This window comes from Antedon bifida, chromosome 4, assembly GCF_963402885.1.
Source record: "Antedon bifida chromosome 4, ecAntBifi1.1, whole genome shotgun sequence".
In the NCBI taxonomy this organism is placed as follows: Eukaryota; Metazoa; Echinodermata; class Crinoidea; order Comatulida; family Antedonidae; genus Antedon; species Antedon bifida.
The window spans coordinates 24383092-24401283 of NC_136229.1; the positions used below are offsets into that span (position 1 = coordinate 24383092).

Genomic DNA, 18192 nt, shown 5'->3' on the forward strand with positions numbered 1-18192 from the left:
TAGATTCTTGTTTAGTACTTAATCGGTGAGGCAAATAATTGCATTGTAGGCCTATGTTATAATTGACTACTACAAATCCTCCGGTATTCGATTTGAATTACTGTGTAAAGCGTTCAAAAGGCTTAATAACGATTGATTTTATTGAATTTTCTTTTATTCTACCATCTGTTCACTGAAATCAGTAAAATCGATGTAATACTCTACAAAAACTGTCATTACAAAACAACTGTTCTGATTGATTTTCAGCCAATGAAAATACGTTCACTATTTTCTATAGGCACTTTCTAGAAAGTTTTGACCAATCAATGAGCTCCCTTTTTCTCTGATCAATACAAAATCTACGTTAGTATAAAAAACGGTCGGCACGTATAGAACTGTATAGAACCAAGTTTCCTTTCGCTTGGTTCGAAATCGACGAATTCATCTTCATATAGAAGATAATTAATATCGTGTTGTTAATTAAGAAAGGTTAGCTTGTCAATATCGTATAATTTTATTTAAACAAAGGATTATACACCGCGGAGGAATGGCGCCGAAGGCGTTCTTCTTGGCGTTAACATTAAGCCTTTTTTATTTGGCTAGGTAAATATAACTTCATATTTGTATTTTATTGAGTTCTTTTTATATTATACGTTAATTGTTCGTTCCTAAGCAAGATGCATAGGACATTTATTCAACAATGTGTAGGCCAGTGGCTCATTGACATCAAAATATCTTCCTTCTGAGTAGTATCAGCAAGGAAATTCTACTTAATACCAAGTTATTAGTTGTTCCCAACTGAGTATCCCTAACAAAAGGGAATGGGATGGCGGGGCGGTCTTCTGAATCTTATGGACTCGTGGAACACAATTTATAATATCGCAACAGATAGTAATAGGCCTACTAGTTGGAGTAATCAATTTTCGCGTAATTGATTAGGCTCATAAGGTAATTTATTTAGGTTTAGGCCCTATACCGTAAGGATAAAAAAATAACACTTGATTTATTTTGTTTTGAGAAGAGTACGGTAAGCTTCGTTGTTTGGTAATGAAAGAGATAATTTGAATATAAAGGCTGTAAATATAGTATTTACTGAGAAAAATAAAAATAAAACAGTAGGCCCTACTATAATATGCCTAAATCCTAAGTGGAGACAAATGTCACGTCGGGACAAATGTGTCCCTGTTTTTTATTTCACACTTTCCTAACAATTAAATTCAATTATATTTCAGCTGCCAAAGCACAGAGACAATTGTCACTGTGGCTGATACTGGTGATGAAGTAGTCGAGGAAGTTGCCCCGCTTGCGCCGGGTGGTCACTGGTGTACAGAGTTGGTTCAAGTGAGCCAAGAAGTCGAGCAAGTTGAAAGCGAGACTCAACTCCAAACTGTTACCATTAACTGCGGTGAAACAATAGAGGGTGACTCTAATCTTCAGGAAATAGGAAATGGCCAATGTACAGTTTTGAGGTAAGTGTTTCGTTTCACTTAATCTAATAAAAAAATAATAATTTATTAAGAAATGACACCTTTGCATCGGTGGCACACACAGAAGTGGTGCATCCAAATTAACATAATACATCAAAACAATACATTATATGACGGATACAGGTTCTTAAACTATTTGCAAAAATATAAAAGAAAAATCATTATCAACATGGTAATACAGGTACTGTATTAAATTGTCCTACAGTATCATAGGTTTGAGTTGATAATTTAAAAAAGGTATATAAAAATAAACATAAAATATATAGTAAAGAGTTTACATTACAAACCATTGTGTTTCAACATCAGGTACTGAAGACCTATAGTTGTTATCACAGGTGTATAATATTTACAAATCATATATAAAAGCAACAATACAAAAGAAAAACAATAATAACACTTATTTGTTAGATAAATCATGAATGATTCCACCGAACTCACGTGGAGTAAACCTTCCTTGAACAAACAAATCTATAACTTAGGCGTCACGCTTGCCATATGATTGTTTGTTGCCTACGTTCCTTGTTGTTTTATCATGCTAATTACTCTCTTATTTACATACAACCCGTCCTATTGGTATATATAAGTTCTTTAGGCGTTGTTTTCTGATCTTCTGATGATAAGAATAGTTTCTCGAAACATGTATTTTAAGGCAGTTTGCCAATTCATTAAATGCCTCGCTATAGTTATTTTAACTAATAACACTTATGAATTTAATATGACTACTAGGGGAACATTTAAAATTAATGCCAGGTTAGGTGACAGATTGGGTTGGGGGATAAGTTGTATATGCAGACAAGCACTACAATTCGATACAGTTCACACACTTTATTCCAACGATTTTGTAAGCCCACCGTCCATCAAGTATGTGTGAGATATTTCCCTTAATTATCAAGTATTTAAAATAAGTACTGTAGGCCTACAGTATACATATTTACGTACCTTTAAGATAGATTGTCCCCTAAACAATAATTACAAAATTTTTTGTTGTTGAAAATATGTCATTTTAATTACACGTTATTCACTTTCACCTAAAAAAAATCGAAAAAAAAAATTATTTACCTGAAAAAAATTAATTAAAAGCAAAACAAGTAGTCAAATTGACAGTCAGACAATTGCTTTTTGGTTGAATTAAACAGTTTATTTTGTCTTTTTATGTATATTTTTTTATATTTTTATTTAAACTACAATTTTTTTAAACGGTTTTTTTTTTTGGGGGGGGGGGGGGGAGCAATACATCTTTAAGTGGCAGTGACTTATAGGAACATTGTTAGATTTTATATTGGGTTTTTCTTAGCTGTGTGATTGGGGGAATATACGACCAGGAGTGGATGAGAGGTCCTTTTCTGTTATTATGATATAAACAATAAACATAAACATAAAAAATTAAAAAATGAAGATTGTGACGATCCACCTTCAATCATATGATCATAATTAATTAATAAACCGTTAATAATTAATGAATGTACCTATACGGCTGCGGTGATTCTTACTTTTCAGCCTATGAAAATTAATATCACGATATATATAAATCCTAAATGTGTGTAAGATCAATCAAAGTATAACTGATTGGAATGTTCTATTTGAATAATATTTCGAAAATCTTTAACCCAATTAATTAAAAATACTGATAGGCCCATCCCCCACTGCGACCACGACTCAGCAGAGTAAGATTTTGTACGAGAGAGGGCGCGAGGCAAGCTTTCGGCAAACGTAAACAAAAACACACACACAACTGTGGTGGTGAGTTGTGGTAGTGGTGGTAGGGGTGGGAGTTTAAACTTTAAAGACTCGGCGTGTAAAGACATTTTTTTCTTATACAATTATTTATGACTCACTGACGCTATCTATGTATCACTAACTTTTGATCTAAGCCACCATGGTACAACAATACAAATTTTCATTGCGGTATATAGTATATAGGGCCTAGCCTATGTCTGCAATATCAATATTATAATAGAGAGGCCCAGGCAATGGCATACTTTTAGGCTACTCTAGGCCTACCTAGGGGCCTGCTACACTTACTAGGCCTATCTAGTACTACTATTAGTATTCCAAGCTAGCTAGGCCTTAAAAAGACCGATTTTGGCCCGGACTGATTTTGGAGTGACAGGTCCTACTAAATATTAATACCAAAGCTAAGTGAATATAGGCCTAGAGGCTAGGCCTACGTCGTACGAACAGCCTATTAATTATTAGCTAACTCTTAATATATATTCAATGAAAATTGGCTAGTCTATTTATTCATTTTCATAACGATTCCATTTTCATGAAGTTTCATATTTTAGTGAAGAAAAACTGCCTCTAGCTTACCGGGATAAAGTGGCATAACTCTCTGAGAATGAGAAACAAAAACACCCCTCCATGTCTAATTTATTAATCTGTATTGATTCAGAGCTGTGGCTGTGGATGTTGATGTTACCAACACTGAAGTAAATGAAGTCCCTCAACAAGTTTGCTGTGCAGGTTGGCAAGGAGAAAACTGTGATGAACGTAAGAATTCATTTTTTTTTTAGATGCCTTTAATTCATTCGAAAAAATGTTTGAAACATGAAAAATGAAGATTGATAAAATTAAACTTTGAATGAATGGTCCATTTTGCAGCTTTCATAAAGTTAGGCTAATCACTTTTGTAGAAAAAAAAGTAATGTTTTCACTTACTTCAATCATAAAAAAAGGCAACATAAAAATGTTAAAATTCATCCAAACACCAATTGGCTGGCAGACAATTTGACCATTTTTGCTTTAATAACAGCTTTTAAGTGAATTTTTTTTTCCATCCAATTTTTGGTAAAACTAGTGAATAACTATTTTATAATGTTAAAATTGCATATTCAACAAAAAAATGTTATTTTTTCAGAGAGACAATACATCTTTAAATAAAATCCTTGGCTTTGGCATGTAATTAAAGAATATTGTGAAATTGTCAAAAAGTATTATAAATATTTTTATATTATTGTTATATTTTTAATCCATTTTTCAAGCGGCAGCATTCCTGCTGTGGAGTTTTCTAGAACAAAAAAACTCAGATATTTGAGTTTTCTAGAATCTGATATTACATCTAGATGACATAAATAATGTGTTGTTTCATTAAATATGTAGAATCTTTACCGTACTGTAAAATAGTAACTTGTGATCATCTGTACACGATATATTTTTTTTTCATTAACAGCTGTATGCTCATCATCATGTCAGAACGGAGGTGTGTGCGATGAACCAGATCATTGCAACTGTGACACCACTGGCTATACAGGAGAGTATTGTGCACAAGGTAAGTGGCATGAGAGAAGATGCAGGAAAAACATTACATCCCACTCAAACTATTTATTTTTATTTTATTATTCATTTATTCAAATTTCTGTAAAATACAAAAAGAAATAATATCGAGTAAAAGGTGAGGAAAGACGAAAAACAACCAACCAAAAACAGACAAATAAAACATGAAATTGACTAACTGCAGGGGTTGTGCTTAGGGTTGTTTTTTACTGGCTTGCCTGTCCAGTAAATCTGTTTTTTTTACTGAACATTTAATTTCACTGGCCATCAATAATGTTAACACAAACTTTGAAGTACTTCCCACTGTCTGCATTGCAGTTTATGCTCAATTAAGGCTATCAAATGCTGACAACGCATGCCAGTCCTCAGTAACTGCAACATTGAAAACATTGTAAAAATATGTGTTAACATAATTAAAGTAGTTTATTCTTTATTAAAGAGCCTATAGATAAATTGTAATTGCAAATTTTTACATGCATGTCTGTAGTCACTTTGTGTTTATTCTTTTAATTTTAGCTCTATGTGATCCAGAATGTGGTGAAAATGCAGAATGCACCAACCCGGGTGAATGTACATGTAACGCTGGCTACGAAGGAAGTCCTTGTCTTCCAGTTTGTGACCCAGCTTGTGAAAACAGTGGTGAATGCATTAACCCTAATGAGTGTCGGTGTACAGAAGAATATGAAGGCTCGACTTGTTCTGATCGTAAGTAGCCAAGGCGTTTGAATGAACCCCTTTTTCCTTTTCAGTTTAGAGCAGCACTAATAGGCCTAGTAGCTCATGATAATTTGTTTGGGCAAATTCTCCTACCAACAACTTTAATAAAACCGTATCAGCCATGTATTTATTATCGCTTTTTTTGTAAAGTTATCGCAGATACAAGTGCATGTGAGGAAGATTGTGCACATGGAGAACTAAGTGACGGATGTATTTGCATTTGTAATGATGGCTGGAATGGTATTCTGTGCAATGATCGTAAGTATTATAGAATGAATTTACCCAAGTCAATCTAACAACAGGATGCTGAGCTCTGTTAGATCAAAGGTTTTATGTGTGGTTGCGTGTCGATCAATTACACGCCCCTAAACAGAAACCAGTATGAATTTGTAGAAACCAATCGTAAGATCAAAGGACTGGAAGTTCCTATATCAGCATCCTGTTATAGATTTCCTTTATTTACCTGATGCTAGAAATTAACAAATATAATAATAAGTCTACTTTGTGCCTACTTTTACATGGATAAACCAAAATTGGCATAATTCTCTCTTAGAAGAGTACTATAACTGGAATATATATATAAATTTACATAAGGGCAAAAATTCGGTAAATCGTGCATTACTTCTAGAATGTTTACCCGATGGTATATAAAGTTGTTTCATATGTTCGGTACTGATTTTAACCACCTGATGTAACCATTTTTACTAATTAAATTTACTTAGATGATTAGTTATTGATGATTAAAACGAATTTAGGTTCAATGATTTGCCCCAAATAGGGGTGTTTTCCCATTGTGGTATGTCTAATGGATGTCCATCTTGAAAATTACCCGCACACAATAATACGAGGATGCTTCGCATTTACCTATCTCCTTCTACGATAATTGTTTTCAAAGGGGGGTTCCGGGTTTAAAATGAATAGTAAAAAATATAAAATATAATTGTTTTTCTCTTGAACGGTAAAAGTTTCACTTATTATAAGCGAGCGGTGAAGCAGAACGAAGGCTGTGAAGTGAATCCAAAATTGCAAGTGCAGCTACGGCGATATGACACTGTGTTATAGAATAGGAAAATTTGTGGAATGGTCGATCTTCCGCCGACTCGTTATCATTAACCATATCAATTACTTTTGTAAAATTATGCTTATCTGATGTATATTTAGTCGTTCTTCCCATTTATCATTTTATGGAAATTCATCAAAACAGTGAAAAATTAGATATGTTTTCACTTTACGTTTGCCGATTTTCGCACTGACTTACTCTCGAATGAGAGAGTTGGAATATTTGTAAACATAAGTATTGTTAATTTTAATAAGTGTAGCCTATAGTAAAATGCCTCGTAGTATCCTTTCGCATAGGGTCTACTACACTAGCTAGCTCAATTTTTAACTGGGCCGGATTGTCTAGGTCTCCTTCCTACTAGCTAGGTCTTCTTGCTTGATGCAGTATCCGCTTTTTTGTAGAGTAAACTATTTTAGGCCTACTTAGACAATCGGGACACTAACGTGTGGACGACGCTCGGACCTTGTTTTGCCTCAATATTTACAGCCGATTTTGTAGAACGTTTTAGGTTTAGATTGTTTAGGAGTTTGGTTGATAGGATGGGTTTGGAATCCACTGAGTTTTGTTATTTATGGGCCAATCGTCTAGTAGGCTAGCTAGACCCATGGGCCCCAATGTTTTAACGTAGCCATCGTGGCATGGAATCCCTAGTCAGAATGGCTCTCACCCATAAAAAAAAAATGATTTAGGCTAGTACGTGAAGCCGATAATACGATCTGTACTATAGAGGTATAAAAATAGTATAATTTTTATGACTCCATGATCTGTACTAAATTTTGTATTTCATTAAATTTTCAAATAAATATATGCTACTGTTATTGTTACACTTTAGGCCTAGCTTAGAAAATCTACAAAAAATGTATTTGACAGGGAGAGAGATGTAAATTAGTTGACAAACATAACGTACATGACGTCGTGAGTTTGGAATCCACTGATGACGTGATTTTGTGAATATCTCATGAATATTAATGAGCTTCCCTAAGCTGCTGAAAAACAGACTTTCCATGAATTTACCCTAAAATGTATATGAAATTTAATTTTTTTATTTTCCAGTAAAAAGTAATTCCAGGGTGCTAATTTCAGTTGTCTATTCATTCGTTTCTGTATATCTGTAGTGTAACAATGTGTTATAGTCCTGCAGTAGGCCTACATACATTTAAAATCGCCAGCTTTTTTACGCTGAAATTACTGTGTATTCGAGAACCATTATGTAGGCAGAACCTATTTAGTATATACAAATTTATTCATGGACTAGATGTTGAGAACCAAGCATTGTGTTCCTGAAACAAATTATGTTTTCATGGATGATCTAAATTTTCCTATAGATTTTCAAGGTTTTGCATGTTTCAGTTTTTACAAATGATATTTGATTATCTTCTTTCAGCAATCTGTACAATACCATGTGAAAATGGTGGCATTTGTAACCAACCGGAATCATGTGAATGTACACAAGGTTACAGAGGCAGATACTGTACTGAAATTGACAGTAGGTTTTGAATATTCAGCATACTCCTTATCCTTAAATCTTTATTTTTAAAAGCTTGATTTTGTAACACTAAATTTGTGTGTTTTTTTATAGCATTATGAAGACCTTTTTAAACATAGTTTATGTAGCAAATCAATTTCTTTTAGATGAATATTTCTTTTTATTATTTGTTTTTAGGTAACATTAACGATGATGGAAGTGGTATCTTTGATAGTAAGTCACTTGTTTTTATTGGCTATTGGGTAGGATGATGATAATGGTAATACATACTTTATTTAAACAAGGCAAAGGTGTCTTTTGTCAGGGATGTGCAAGGCCATAAAAGAAAAACCAAAAATAGAAGAAGAAAGACACTAAAATAGTTGTCAACTTTACATCAATCATAGAGATATTATAGTGAACTATGCATCAATACATGGTTATGAAATTAAACAGACTATTATGTTGTTTTATACAAAATATATATACTGTGTAATTATTATATAAAAAGAAAAATGCAAGTGTACTTTAAAAGAATAGATGCTCTGATCGAAATACTAAACTACCATAATTGTCATTATTGAGTGAAAGTGTTTCCAAGACAAATTTATTTTTGAAAATTTAACAAGTTGATAATGTTTGTTTTATAAAATGTCTTCTTCAAAATTGGATACAATTTTAAATTAGAGATACAGTACCGAGGAGGCGTTGGGGATGTTTTATCATTAAATTATTAGGGTTTTGAAATGTAACTAGGCCTATCATCAAGTTATTTTGAGATAGAAGAAGGCATATACTGTATCGACAGTGGTGGAATTAAGGAGAGGCATGTAACCTAGACCTAGGAAAGATCCCTTTGGGTGGGAAGGAGAGATTTTTATGTTTTATGACACTATTTATATAATTATTCTGCGTAAACAATGTTATAGAAATTGAGAAAATGTATGAACCCTGTTTCACGCATTATAGATTTTAGTATTTTGTTTTTTATAATATTAATTAATTTCTTCTTTTTTTCTAGCTTTTAATGACAGCACTCGTAAGTAATAACCAATTTTTATGCTGCAATGTAGGTTATATAAAAAGGGGACAGAAATAATTATATTCATTCACATTCAAAATTACCATATACAATTGATAAATTTACAAAAATAGATTCATTAAAACATGCATCAATTCCATAAAAATGTACAATCATTATTAGATATCACTTTTCCGTCAGTATACAAACAATAAATTAATTTTTTGTTTTAAATATATATATTTATATATTATTTATTATAAATCATTGACAAATGCTAGGCCCGGAAGCTACAGTAGTGCTCTAAATTTAGACGCGGAGTAGAACAGTTATAGAAGGTGCACATAGTTGATTTCCAAATCATTCAACAATTGTCGCGTTGCAAAAAAAGATTAAATATCACTTTTTCATTAGATAAGGCTAATTTCAAATGTAACGTGATGCGTAATTGACCAATGAAATTGCAAGAATGCAATCAGGTTTGTTATAAAACTAAATACGGCACGACATGTGATGCGTAATTGACCAAAGCAACATTGGCCTACTGTATTCTATTCAATTAATCAATGCGTGTGTCCTGTCAAAAAAAGTGCTCGGTTTGAAACCTGACCAACCATGCTAGTGGCTACAGCCCTGCTTATATTGGCTAATGATAACACTACTTTTTTTGCATTTTAGTTTGTACAACTTGCTGTAATTCACACTACCTATCATTTGATAGTCGAGTTATAATTTTTCCTGGAAAATGTACCTACACAATGGTTTCCTATCGGGATGACCCAGGCCGTTTTTCAGTTAAAGTAATAACCAATTATGACTGTGATAGTTCTGGAAATATTTGCAGATATGCAGTCTGTATCACGTAAGTCACAAAGTATTAATAATAATAAAATTACTATTACTTGGAAAAATGCTAAGAAGAATAAGTATAATTTCCTCTACGACACAACACAACATAAAGATATTTGACTAATCACAAAACGATGGAACATCAGGTATTGCATCATGATTGTTCAAATTACTTGCATTGAGTCCTAGTGGGAACCAAGCTCTATGTACTTGCTTTATATGTTTTTTTTTCCCTTTTAAAGATACGAAGGGTGTCAGTATATGCTGTATCCAGGCAAGGTGCTTAATCGTAATAGTGTCGAAGTACGAATTCCACATTCAGAAAATGGTGTCACCATTGTTTCTCTCGGTGTTTACTTGATTTTCCAATCTAATGATGGTACGTCACTATATTATATATATACTTATATATAACAGTCCATTCAGCCAGCGATTGCCTGCCTTAAAGTCTCAATCTTGTCTAAGTACATTCACTTGCACTAAAGAAGGGCTGGTGTAAGCTCTGATTTTTTTTCTGGCTGTTTCACCGTCATTTTATTTTTATATTTTATTTGATCACTTTATTTCAAAATAAATATTCCATATATACTGTACAACAAAATACAAAACGGAAAGTCAAACTAAAATAGGATTTTTTCCCACTTATCTTGTAGAGATTTGAATATCGTAACAAATAGTTTTAGCTTTTTGCTTATTTCATTTGTATCTCCATAGAGATCAGCCATTTATATACACATCATTTTAATTTTTTCAGTAATTTGCCTTTGGAATTATATATATTTGGCCCCCTCCCCACCCTAATCTTTTTCTAGTGTCTGTGTGAAGAACATTCTACATACTCAAAATTATTTTATTGATTATGATCAATTTTCCTAATTTGTATCAGTCGCATATTCTTTGATCTAACTGTATCATTAATTCAGTTTAAAATGACACAAATTTAATTATTTTTTAGGTATAAAAGTATCATTCGATGGACGATCTGGTGTATACGTGCAGATGCCAGAAATCTACCACGACACACTTAACGGACTATGCGGGAACATGGATGGTGATCCTGATAATGACTTGAAAATGATGCCATACTCTTCCACAGTAGCTCAAAGTGATTCTGAGTTTGGTAATAGGATGAAGGCTGCCGAGAGTACGGATTGTGTTGATTTACCACTATTCCCAGATCATCCATGCCAAATACTTGTGGACACCAATCAAAACCAACTTTATAGTTTGGTAAGAATTATTATCTGATCCACAAAAATATCACAAATGTAAAAAAAATCTAACAAATTGCTACATGGTTATTTCCAGAATAATGTCACCAAGTTTCAACCTTTCACATGCTAGTTCGTAAATGGCGTGAATAGAAAAAAATAACTATTACTAGTACTATACTATAGATACCTGGAAGTACACTCTCTATCTTGTCAACTATAAAGAGTCAATTCAGAAAATTTGGTACTTTAAATATAAAATACTGTTGAGTATTAACTCAACGCTCAAAATACAAAATACTTAAATCCTCAATGGATCCACAAAATGAAAATGGTAATGGTGCTGAGAAGCTATATAAATACAAGTATTATTATGGATAAACTATTCTCAACGTTATGTGTCAAAATTGAATACAGTATTCATCAATGACAGCCACGTGTCTTGCAGAAGAAGAGGGCTACAAGAACAGTAACGGTAACGTATAAAAAAGAATGCAAAATGAAGGACTCTTCTATCTGATTAATTTTGTTCATAATTATATTTCTTTCCAGGCTGTTGAGCGTTGTAATTATATTTATTCTGACGTATTTGCGGCTTGTCATTCCCTAGTGGATCCGGCACCATTCTTTGGTCTTTGCATGTACCACATGTGCCAGTGTGATATCACTGCTGGAGAGCGATGCGAATGCGAAGCATTCACAGAGTACTCTCGTTTTTGCGGCACAAAATCGGTCAACTTGAACTGGAGGACTCCAAACTTTTGTGGTATGTCAGGTTTAACAACTTACATTTTAATTCAGAGCATATTCTTTAAATCACTATTTAACACATACAAATCAAATTCTTTAGTAACACAATTCATTATTCTCGACTAAAACAGAACTTGAAACTTTCTGACAATAAAGCACAATTTTCTCTTAGTGAATATAAACATTTTTTTTTTATTTCAGGTATATCGTGTGATAGCAACATGGTGTACAGTGAATGTGGTACAGCCTGCCCTCGCACCTGTGAAAATGCGGACTTTGAAAGAGAATGTTTGGAGTTCTGTGTTGATGGTTGTGTCTGTCCACAAGGTACAAATGTTACTTTTGAAAATACTTTTTAATTGATCTACTTATTAGAGAAATGATAGCTAGTGAATAAATTTAAATAACCTACTGAGTTAAAAACCAATCCTTATTTGGAAAATGATGTTCACTCCTTTGAATACTGTATATGCCGTAATTTTAGTGAATTTCCCCATTTGAAACCTTACTACAAAAAACCCTGGAAGCAATACATGTACTTATAACATTGTCTCCAGTAATCTGGGAACTGCGATTGACAATACATCATGTCCATTTCGCAGTGGAAGGTTTGCGAAAAAATAAAAAGATATCGAAACATTAATTAACTAGTTTAGTAGGACTACTTCTGTAAACGTAAGCCTACATAATAGACTTTGTTTACCTTTACAGTACAGCTATTAATTACTGCTTTGTTCCCAATGCGTAACCTTTTGTAGCCTATGCGTGGGGCATTGTTTTATGATCGCAAACCCACGCGCTCCCACGAAAAGTATTGTTTTTTTATCGCGTTCCCATGTGATGCCACGGAAGGTATTGTTTTTGGATCGCGATACTACGAGAGGCTTAGTCCTAGGTAGGTTCTAGATGTTCAAACTACAGTACTGTAATCGACGCCTTGTCTAGGCCAATACTTGCTAAGAAATCGGCCGTCTATTTGACCTTTGGAATACAAAAAGATTGTAATTTAAGGTAGAATAAAATGGCATTTGCTAAAAAAACCAAGTGATTGGTAAATTGCGGAAAATTCTGTACGCAAAAATAATGGCATATACCATAGTATACTCCCAAAAAGAAATTTTGTGCTTGTTTACTTCTTCACATTAACTTTTTGAAAATAAAATATATGATATAAATAATATAGAACAAAAACAAGTTGTACTAAGATTTGATGTGATGTAAAATGATGAAGTGACATAAAATTGATGAAATCTAAAAATGTATAAATTATTTCTCATTTCAGGAACATATTTTGATGGTGAGAGTTGTGTTGAACGTAGACAATGTCCATGTTTACGCAATAATGAACTGTACCCAGCAGAAACAACGTTAAATGCTGAATGCCGCTCATGGTATTTAATAATATTTTTTTTAAATATATAAACAAATACCCAAAAACACAAGCTGGTTTACACTAAACAAATTTGTTTGCATAAAGTTAAATAAACATTCGCCACTGCGTCGTCCAAACGACAGTGGTAAAATCATGAATATTCATTAGATGTTCTAATGAGGACGCCCACCGTTTCGTAGCCCGAGATTCGCTGCGTTTTTGTCGTTTGGGATATTCCATATCTCACGCCTAAAATAGTTTTCATAGGGGATCAAAGGTCACATCGTTTATTAACAGGGGACCCTGTGAAGTCTCTATGACGAGAAGCCTGTTTTGTTGTTGTTTCAAGATCAGCTGAGTTGTTTAAACTGGGCATGTTTAATTGCCCTGGTACTAAACTGACCAATCATAGTAATCAAATAGCTCCAAACTATACTTACAAAATGTATTAATATATAAAAACAAAACTTGAATAATACACCTATTTAAATCTTGTTTAGTACATGTGATGGTGGTACCTGGCAATGTACAGATACTGAATGTGATGGCCGTGCCTCAATTATCGGCAGTCATTTCTTCACAACATTTGATAATGTCCGTTATAGACTGAGAGGAAATTGCCAATACATTTTAGTTCAATCAGTGAGTGATGCATCTATCGAAACACCATTCCATATTTGGATTGACATGACACAATGTGCACAGCAAGTCGTCACGGTGTCTTGCATTTCCTCAGTTTCTATACGTATTTTTGGTGACAGTGTATACAAGTAAGTTTTATCCATGTAAAGCTCTGTCTACACTATCAAACTTTATGTGACAAAAAAATGTGATATGCCCATATATGGACATGATGATGTCATATCACTACTATAATTATTTGGGCATATCACTACCATGTTTAGGCACATCACACTATTTTTGTTTGATAGTGTGGACAAAGCTTAATATGGAGCTTTTTATTTGCAATGACCTACAACCAACAACGTCAATCAATGTACTGTAATAACAATGTAATGTATGATTACACAAGAAAGCTTGCTAAATAGTTGCATAAACAGTAAAGAGTAAACAAAATGTAGTTACTGCAGTAACTGCAGTAGAATAATTTATACGTGATTCCTTTACTTGTATCTCATTTCATAGATTACGTTCCAATGCTGAACTTCTGAGAAACAATGAAGTCATTGGCATTCCGACAACAGAACAAAGCACAGTCCAAGTGAGATGGGTATCTGACGAGTTCATTCGCATTGAGACGCCTATAGGTGTCCAGATCCTTTGGGACGGTGAAAACCAACTGTTTGTCCGACTCTCGCCATCATGGAGAGGAATGGTAAATTTATTTTCTATAATAATTCAATACTTTAGTAACACAAAAATTTGATAAAATTCAATCAACATCAATTTCAAGAAGTTAAGTAACAAAACAAACAAATTAACACTATCAGAACTTTCAAAACACATGAGGTGCTACAAATTGCAAATACTTGCTGCACAATAAATCCATAGTAGATGATAAGCTAATGATAAAGTTTGTTTCTTGATTTTGTTCCCCCTTATCGCAACCACGGTCGTAATTTGAGAAATAATAATAATTCGTTGAAAACAGTCCACCATCCCTACCACAGAATAAATTGTCTAAGAGAAGTAGTTTTATTATCGTTTGATTCTTGACATTTAAAACTTTTTTCATATTTTAATCTTCTTGTTTTACTGTTTCTGTCCTTTTTTCCTTATTTCATAGTGTTTTTTTTAATGAATGAATAAATACTAGCAAGTACTTGTCCAATGGACAGGCACCATGATAAATTATGTTCTAAATGTTCTAGAGAAATGGATATGGCACGTCATTGTGAGAGTACAAATACGCATAGTATATATGTATTATAATGTGCTGGATTTATGTTGTGAAACCTCTCTAAGCACTGATCATACAGTAGAAACTGAGGGGAAAAAACTGAAACATATATTTCGTACAACTTTGCCATTCTAATAATAGGCTAATGGATAAAGAGGAATTAAACGGCTCTGTATCGGAATTACAGTTTAGGAGGAGATAGAGGAATACATTTTGGCTTAGTGCTGTTATAATATAGATACCTGAAATAATGAAGTTTGTTTGTAAAGTACCTAATGTTTCCATTATAAAACTGTAGTTCTTTTAACTTCTATTGTTTGTCTAAATTTACCAACTTTATATTTCTATTTCTTCTTGTTTTACAATGTTATACGGTTTTGTTGCAATAATAAAGATTTTATTATTATTATAGGTCACTGGTTTGTTTGGCAACTTTGATAGCAACCAAGATAATGATATGATGACACCTAGGAACTCTGTTGCCGTGCAACCTTTCCGCTTCTCAAACTCATGGAAGAATTCTGGGTCTTGTCCGGATCTCGGTGATGGTGGCTATGGCACACTAGGAGGTGTTTGTGCAATAAGCGTAGAGATGAACAGGCAGGCAATTACACTGTGTAGCCAACTACAGAGCGAGACATTCTCCAGTTGCCACAATGTTGTAGGCATTGAAGAGTTCATTGAAGACTGCCAAAATAGCGTGTGTGCTTGTTGGTCAAGAGTGTCAGTAGGGAACGAATGTGAATGTATGGCATTTGCAGCATATGCTCACAGATGCGCAGTTGCAGGAATTGTACTTGATTGGCGGACCAGTGAATTTTGCGGTAAGTGCATATTTTATTTTATCTATCATTATAACTAGATGTGACAAAAGCCCATGGGGTTTTTTTGTGTGTCAATTCATCAAAGGGAATCTGTCCTACATTTATTTATATCATTTAGGTGTCATGTCAACATTATTCTAACATATTTTTAAATATTGGCTACAAAAATGAATCAAATTAAAATTTGTGTGTGTGTGTATTTTTTCTTATGTTTCTGAGTTATAATAATTTTTGTTTTTAAATGTTATGTTCATATCAGATTTCAATGCATTTTTTACTTTATTTTAATTTGTTATATTGTCTAGAGCATGAATGCCCAGAAGGTAAGGTATACCGAGAGTGTGGAAGTAGCTGTGATGTAACATGCCATGAATTATCAATTAGTAATGAAGACTGTGTTGAAGAATGCATTCCTGGATGTCAATGTGCCGATGGAACTGTAAGTGACAGTGCTCTACCATAAAAAAATCTAAATAAAAATCCTGAGCAGCATTATGTCTAGTAGTATTAAACATCATGCTGTGTTGTTTCTAATGACAATAACACCCTTCAGCCCATATAGGGTACTGTAATATGGTGATAGATTATTTTAAAGGCACATTTACACTAGGACGATAATGATCGACGATAAATAGATAAACATACATTTTTCTTACTTAAAACAAAAAAAAATTAATATTTACGTCATTTGATTGGACGTGTGAAAATAATTATTTTCATCAAAAGAAGCATAGATGGTTATCCTATAATAGTTCTAGGATGAGAACTGTTTAGATATCTTGTGCTTTTAGTATGACAAATGCGTATTTATCGTCGATCGTTATCGTCCTTGTGTAAATGAGGTTAGGTTAGTAATATTTAGGAGTTAGATACTATGTTATTGACCGTTTGCCATCAGCATTTCCAATACTACAGGATGTTTAACGTCGCTAGACTTTAATTCTGTACTAGATTGTTTAGATTTGTATTGTTATGTTAAATATATGTTATTAATAATAGATGTGGGATGCAGAACGTGACAGTTGCGTCCCTGTGGCCCAGTGTCACTGCTACTATGGCACTCGCTACGAACCAGGAGAAACAAGACAGGATCAATGCAATACATGGTAAGGAATTTAACCTTAAAGGCCAGCTTAAGTTTGTTTACAAATTGATATTTATTGATATTGATATTTTTTTACAGTTATTGTCAATGTAAGTGTGGGAGAAAATCTTCTATTTACAGGTGTGGACGACACATATCACAACTTTATTCTCCTGTAAGGGTCCCTTTATGTCAAGTGCTGCCACCAAACGGCGCTATTTGTCTTTCAAAAATGACCGGGGTAACCCCATACTCTTCCAAAAGATGTTAGACATGTTCTGATTTTTAACTGTTAACTGTTTATTATTACAAAAATATTAGGTTAGCCCTCTGATGATATTTCTTTTATAAAATTGTTTTTTATTTCATATTTAATTATTAAGTTCATTATTACATAATAATTCATAAGTACCAATACTTACTAACTTATCTATTTTTTAGCTCCTTTTCTGATATTTTATGTGTTAATTATAAAGTTGAAAAATAAAAGTCAAATATAAAAGTGCATTGTTTTTCTAGTACATGCAGAGATGGACAATGGTCATGCACAGAGATTGACTGTTCAGGTAAAAATTCTAAAAAATAATAGAAACATCTTAAAAACTTGATATTTATAACTTCAAAGATTTGTAATTGTTTTTTAGCAATTTGTTGTAAATAATTTTAAATTGTTTCAGATGATTGTGTATGAAATTATTTCTTTTATGTTTTTAGTGAATCCTTCATGTCTTGAGGGACGTGTGTGGAGCAACTGCTCAGCATGTGAGCGTACCTGCGAGACTCTTCAAATAGACTGTGATGCTGTTGACTGCCGTGGGGGATGTGCGTGCCCAGACCATTTAGTAAGCCACAATGGAGAATGTGTGCCTATGGAGCAGTGTCCATGTGACCACCAAGGAAGAGCATATGCAGCAGCTGCAATGATCTATCAGGACTGCAACAGATGGTGAGATCAAAACATCAAATTATAATGTTGTTAGAGTTTTAATTTAGTTTTAGTTGTACATTTCCGTTGCAGTAACTACATTTTTTCACTGCAGTTACATATGATTTTAGTTTTTTCAACGTAGAAGTTTACGAGTCATGTCACTGCAATAAACAATGTGTATGATACCTATAACAAGCTTGCTAAATAGTTGTATAGGTTCAACTTTTGAACATCAAATTATTATTATATTATATTGTATCCGTCCCTGGGTCATTTTGAGACAAGTTCATTGAACTTCTAAGTATGATCCA

At 33.3% G+C, this 18192-nt stretch overlaps 1 protein-coding gene across 1 annotated transcript in view; it reads left to right on the forward strand.

Annotated features, from left to right (window-relative positions):
* The first annotated feature begins 372 nt into the window (after window positions 1–372).
* LOC144839273 (uncharacterized) overlaps window positions 373–18192 on the forward strand; it is a 36808-nt gene continuing 18988 nt past the window's right edge. The window contains exons 1-22 of the mRNA XM_078694588.1: window positions 373–582; window positions 1212–1448; window positions 3859–3956; window positions 4636–4734; window positions 5256–5444; window positions 5607–5714; window positions 7901–8002; window positions 8180–8215; window positions 9003–9020; window positions 9681–9864; window positions 10094–10230; window positions 10807–11081; window positions 11615–11828; window positions 12014–12139; window positions 13095–13203; window positions 13685–13954; window positions 14331–14520; window positions 15458–15869; window positions 16175–16308; window positions 16869–16975; window positions 17473–17519; window positions 17668–17899. Of these exons, the coding sequence (XP_078550714.1) occupies window positions 527–582; window positions 1212–1448; window positions 3859–3956; window positions 4636–4734; window positions 5256–5444; window positions 5607–5714; window positions 7901–8002; window positions 8180–8215; window positions 9003–9020; window positions 9681–9864; window positions 10094–10230; window positions 10807–11081; window positions 11615–11828; window positions 12014–12139; window positions 13095–13203; window positions 13685–13954; window positions 14331–14520; window positions 15458–15869; window positions 16175–16308; window positions 16869–16975; window positions 17473–17519; window positions 17668–17899 (3380 nt within the window). The 5' untranslated portion in view covers window positions 373–526. The remainder of the gene's footprint in view (window positions 583–1211; window positions 1449–3858; window positions 3957–4635; window positions 4735–5255; window positions 5445–5606; window positions 5715–7900; window positions 8003–8179; window positions 8216–9002; window positions 9021–9680; window positions 9865–10093; window positions 10231–10806; window positions 11082–11614; window positions 11829–12013; window positions 12140–13094; window positions 13204–13684; window positions 13955–14330; window positions 14521–15457; window positions 15870–16174; window positions 16309–16868; window positions 16976–17472; window positions 17520–17667; window positions 17900–18192) is intronic.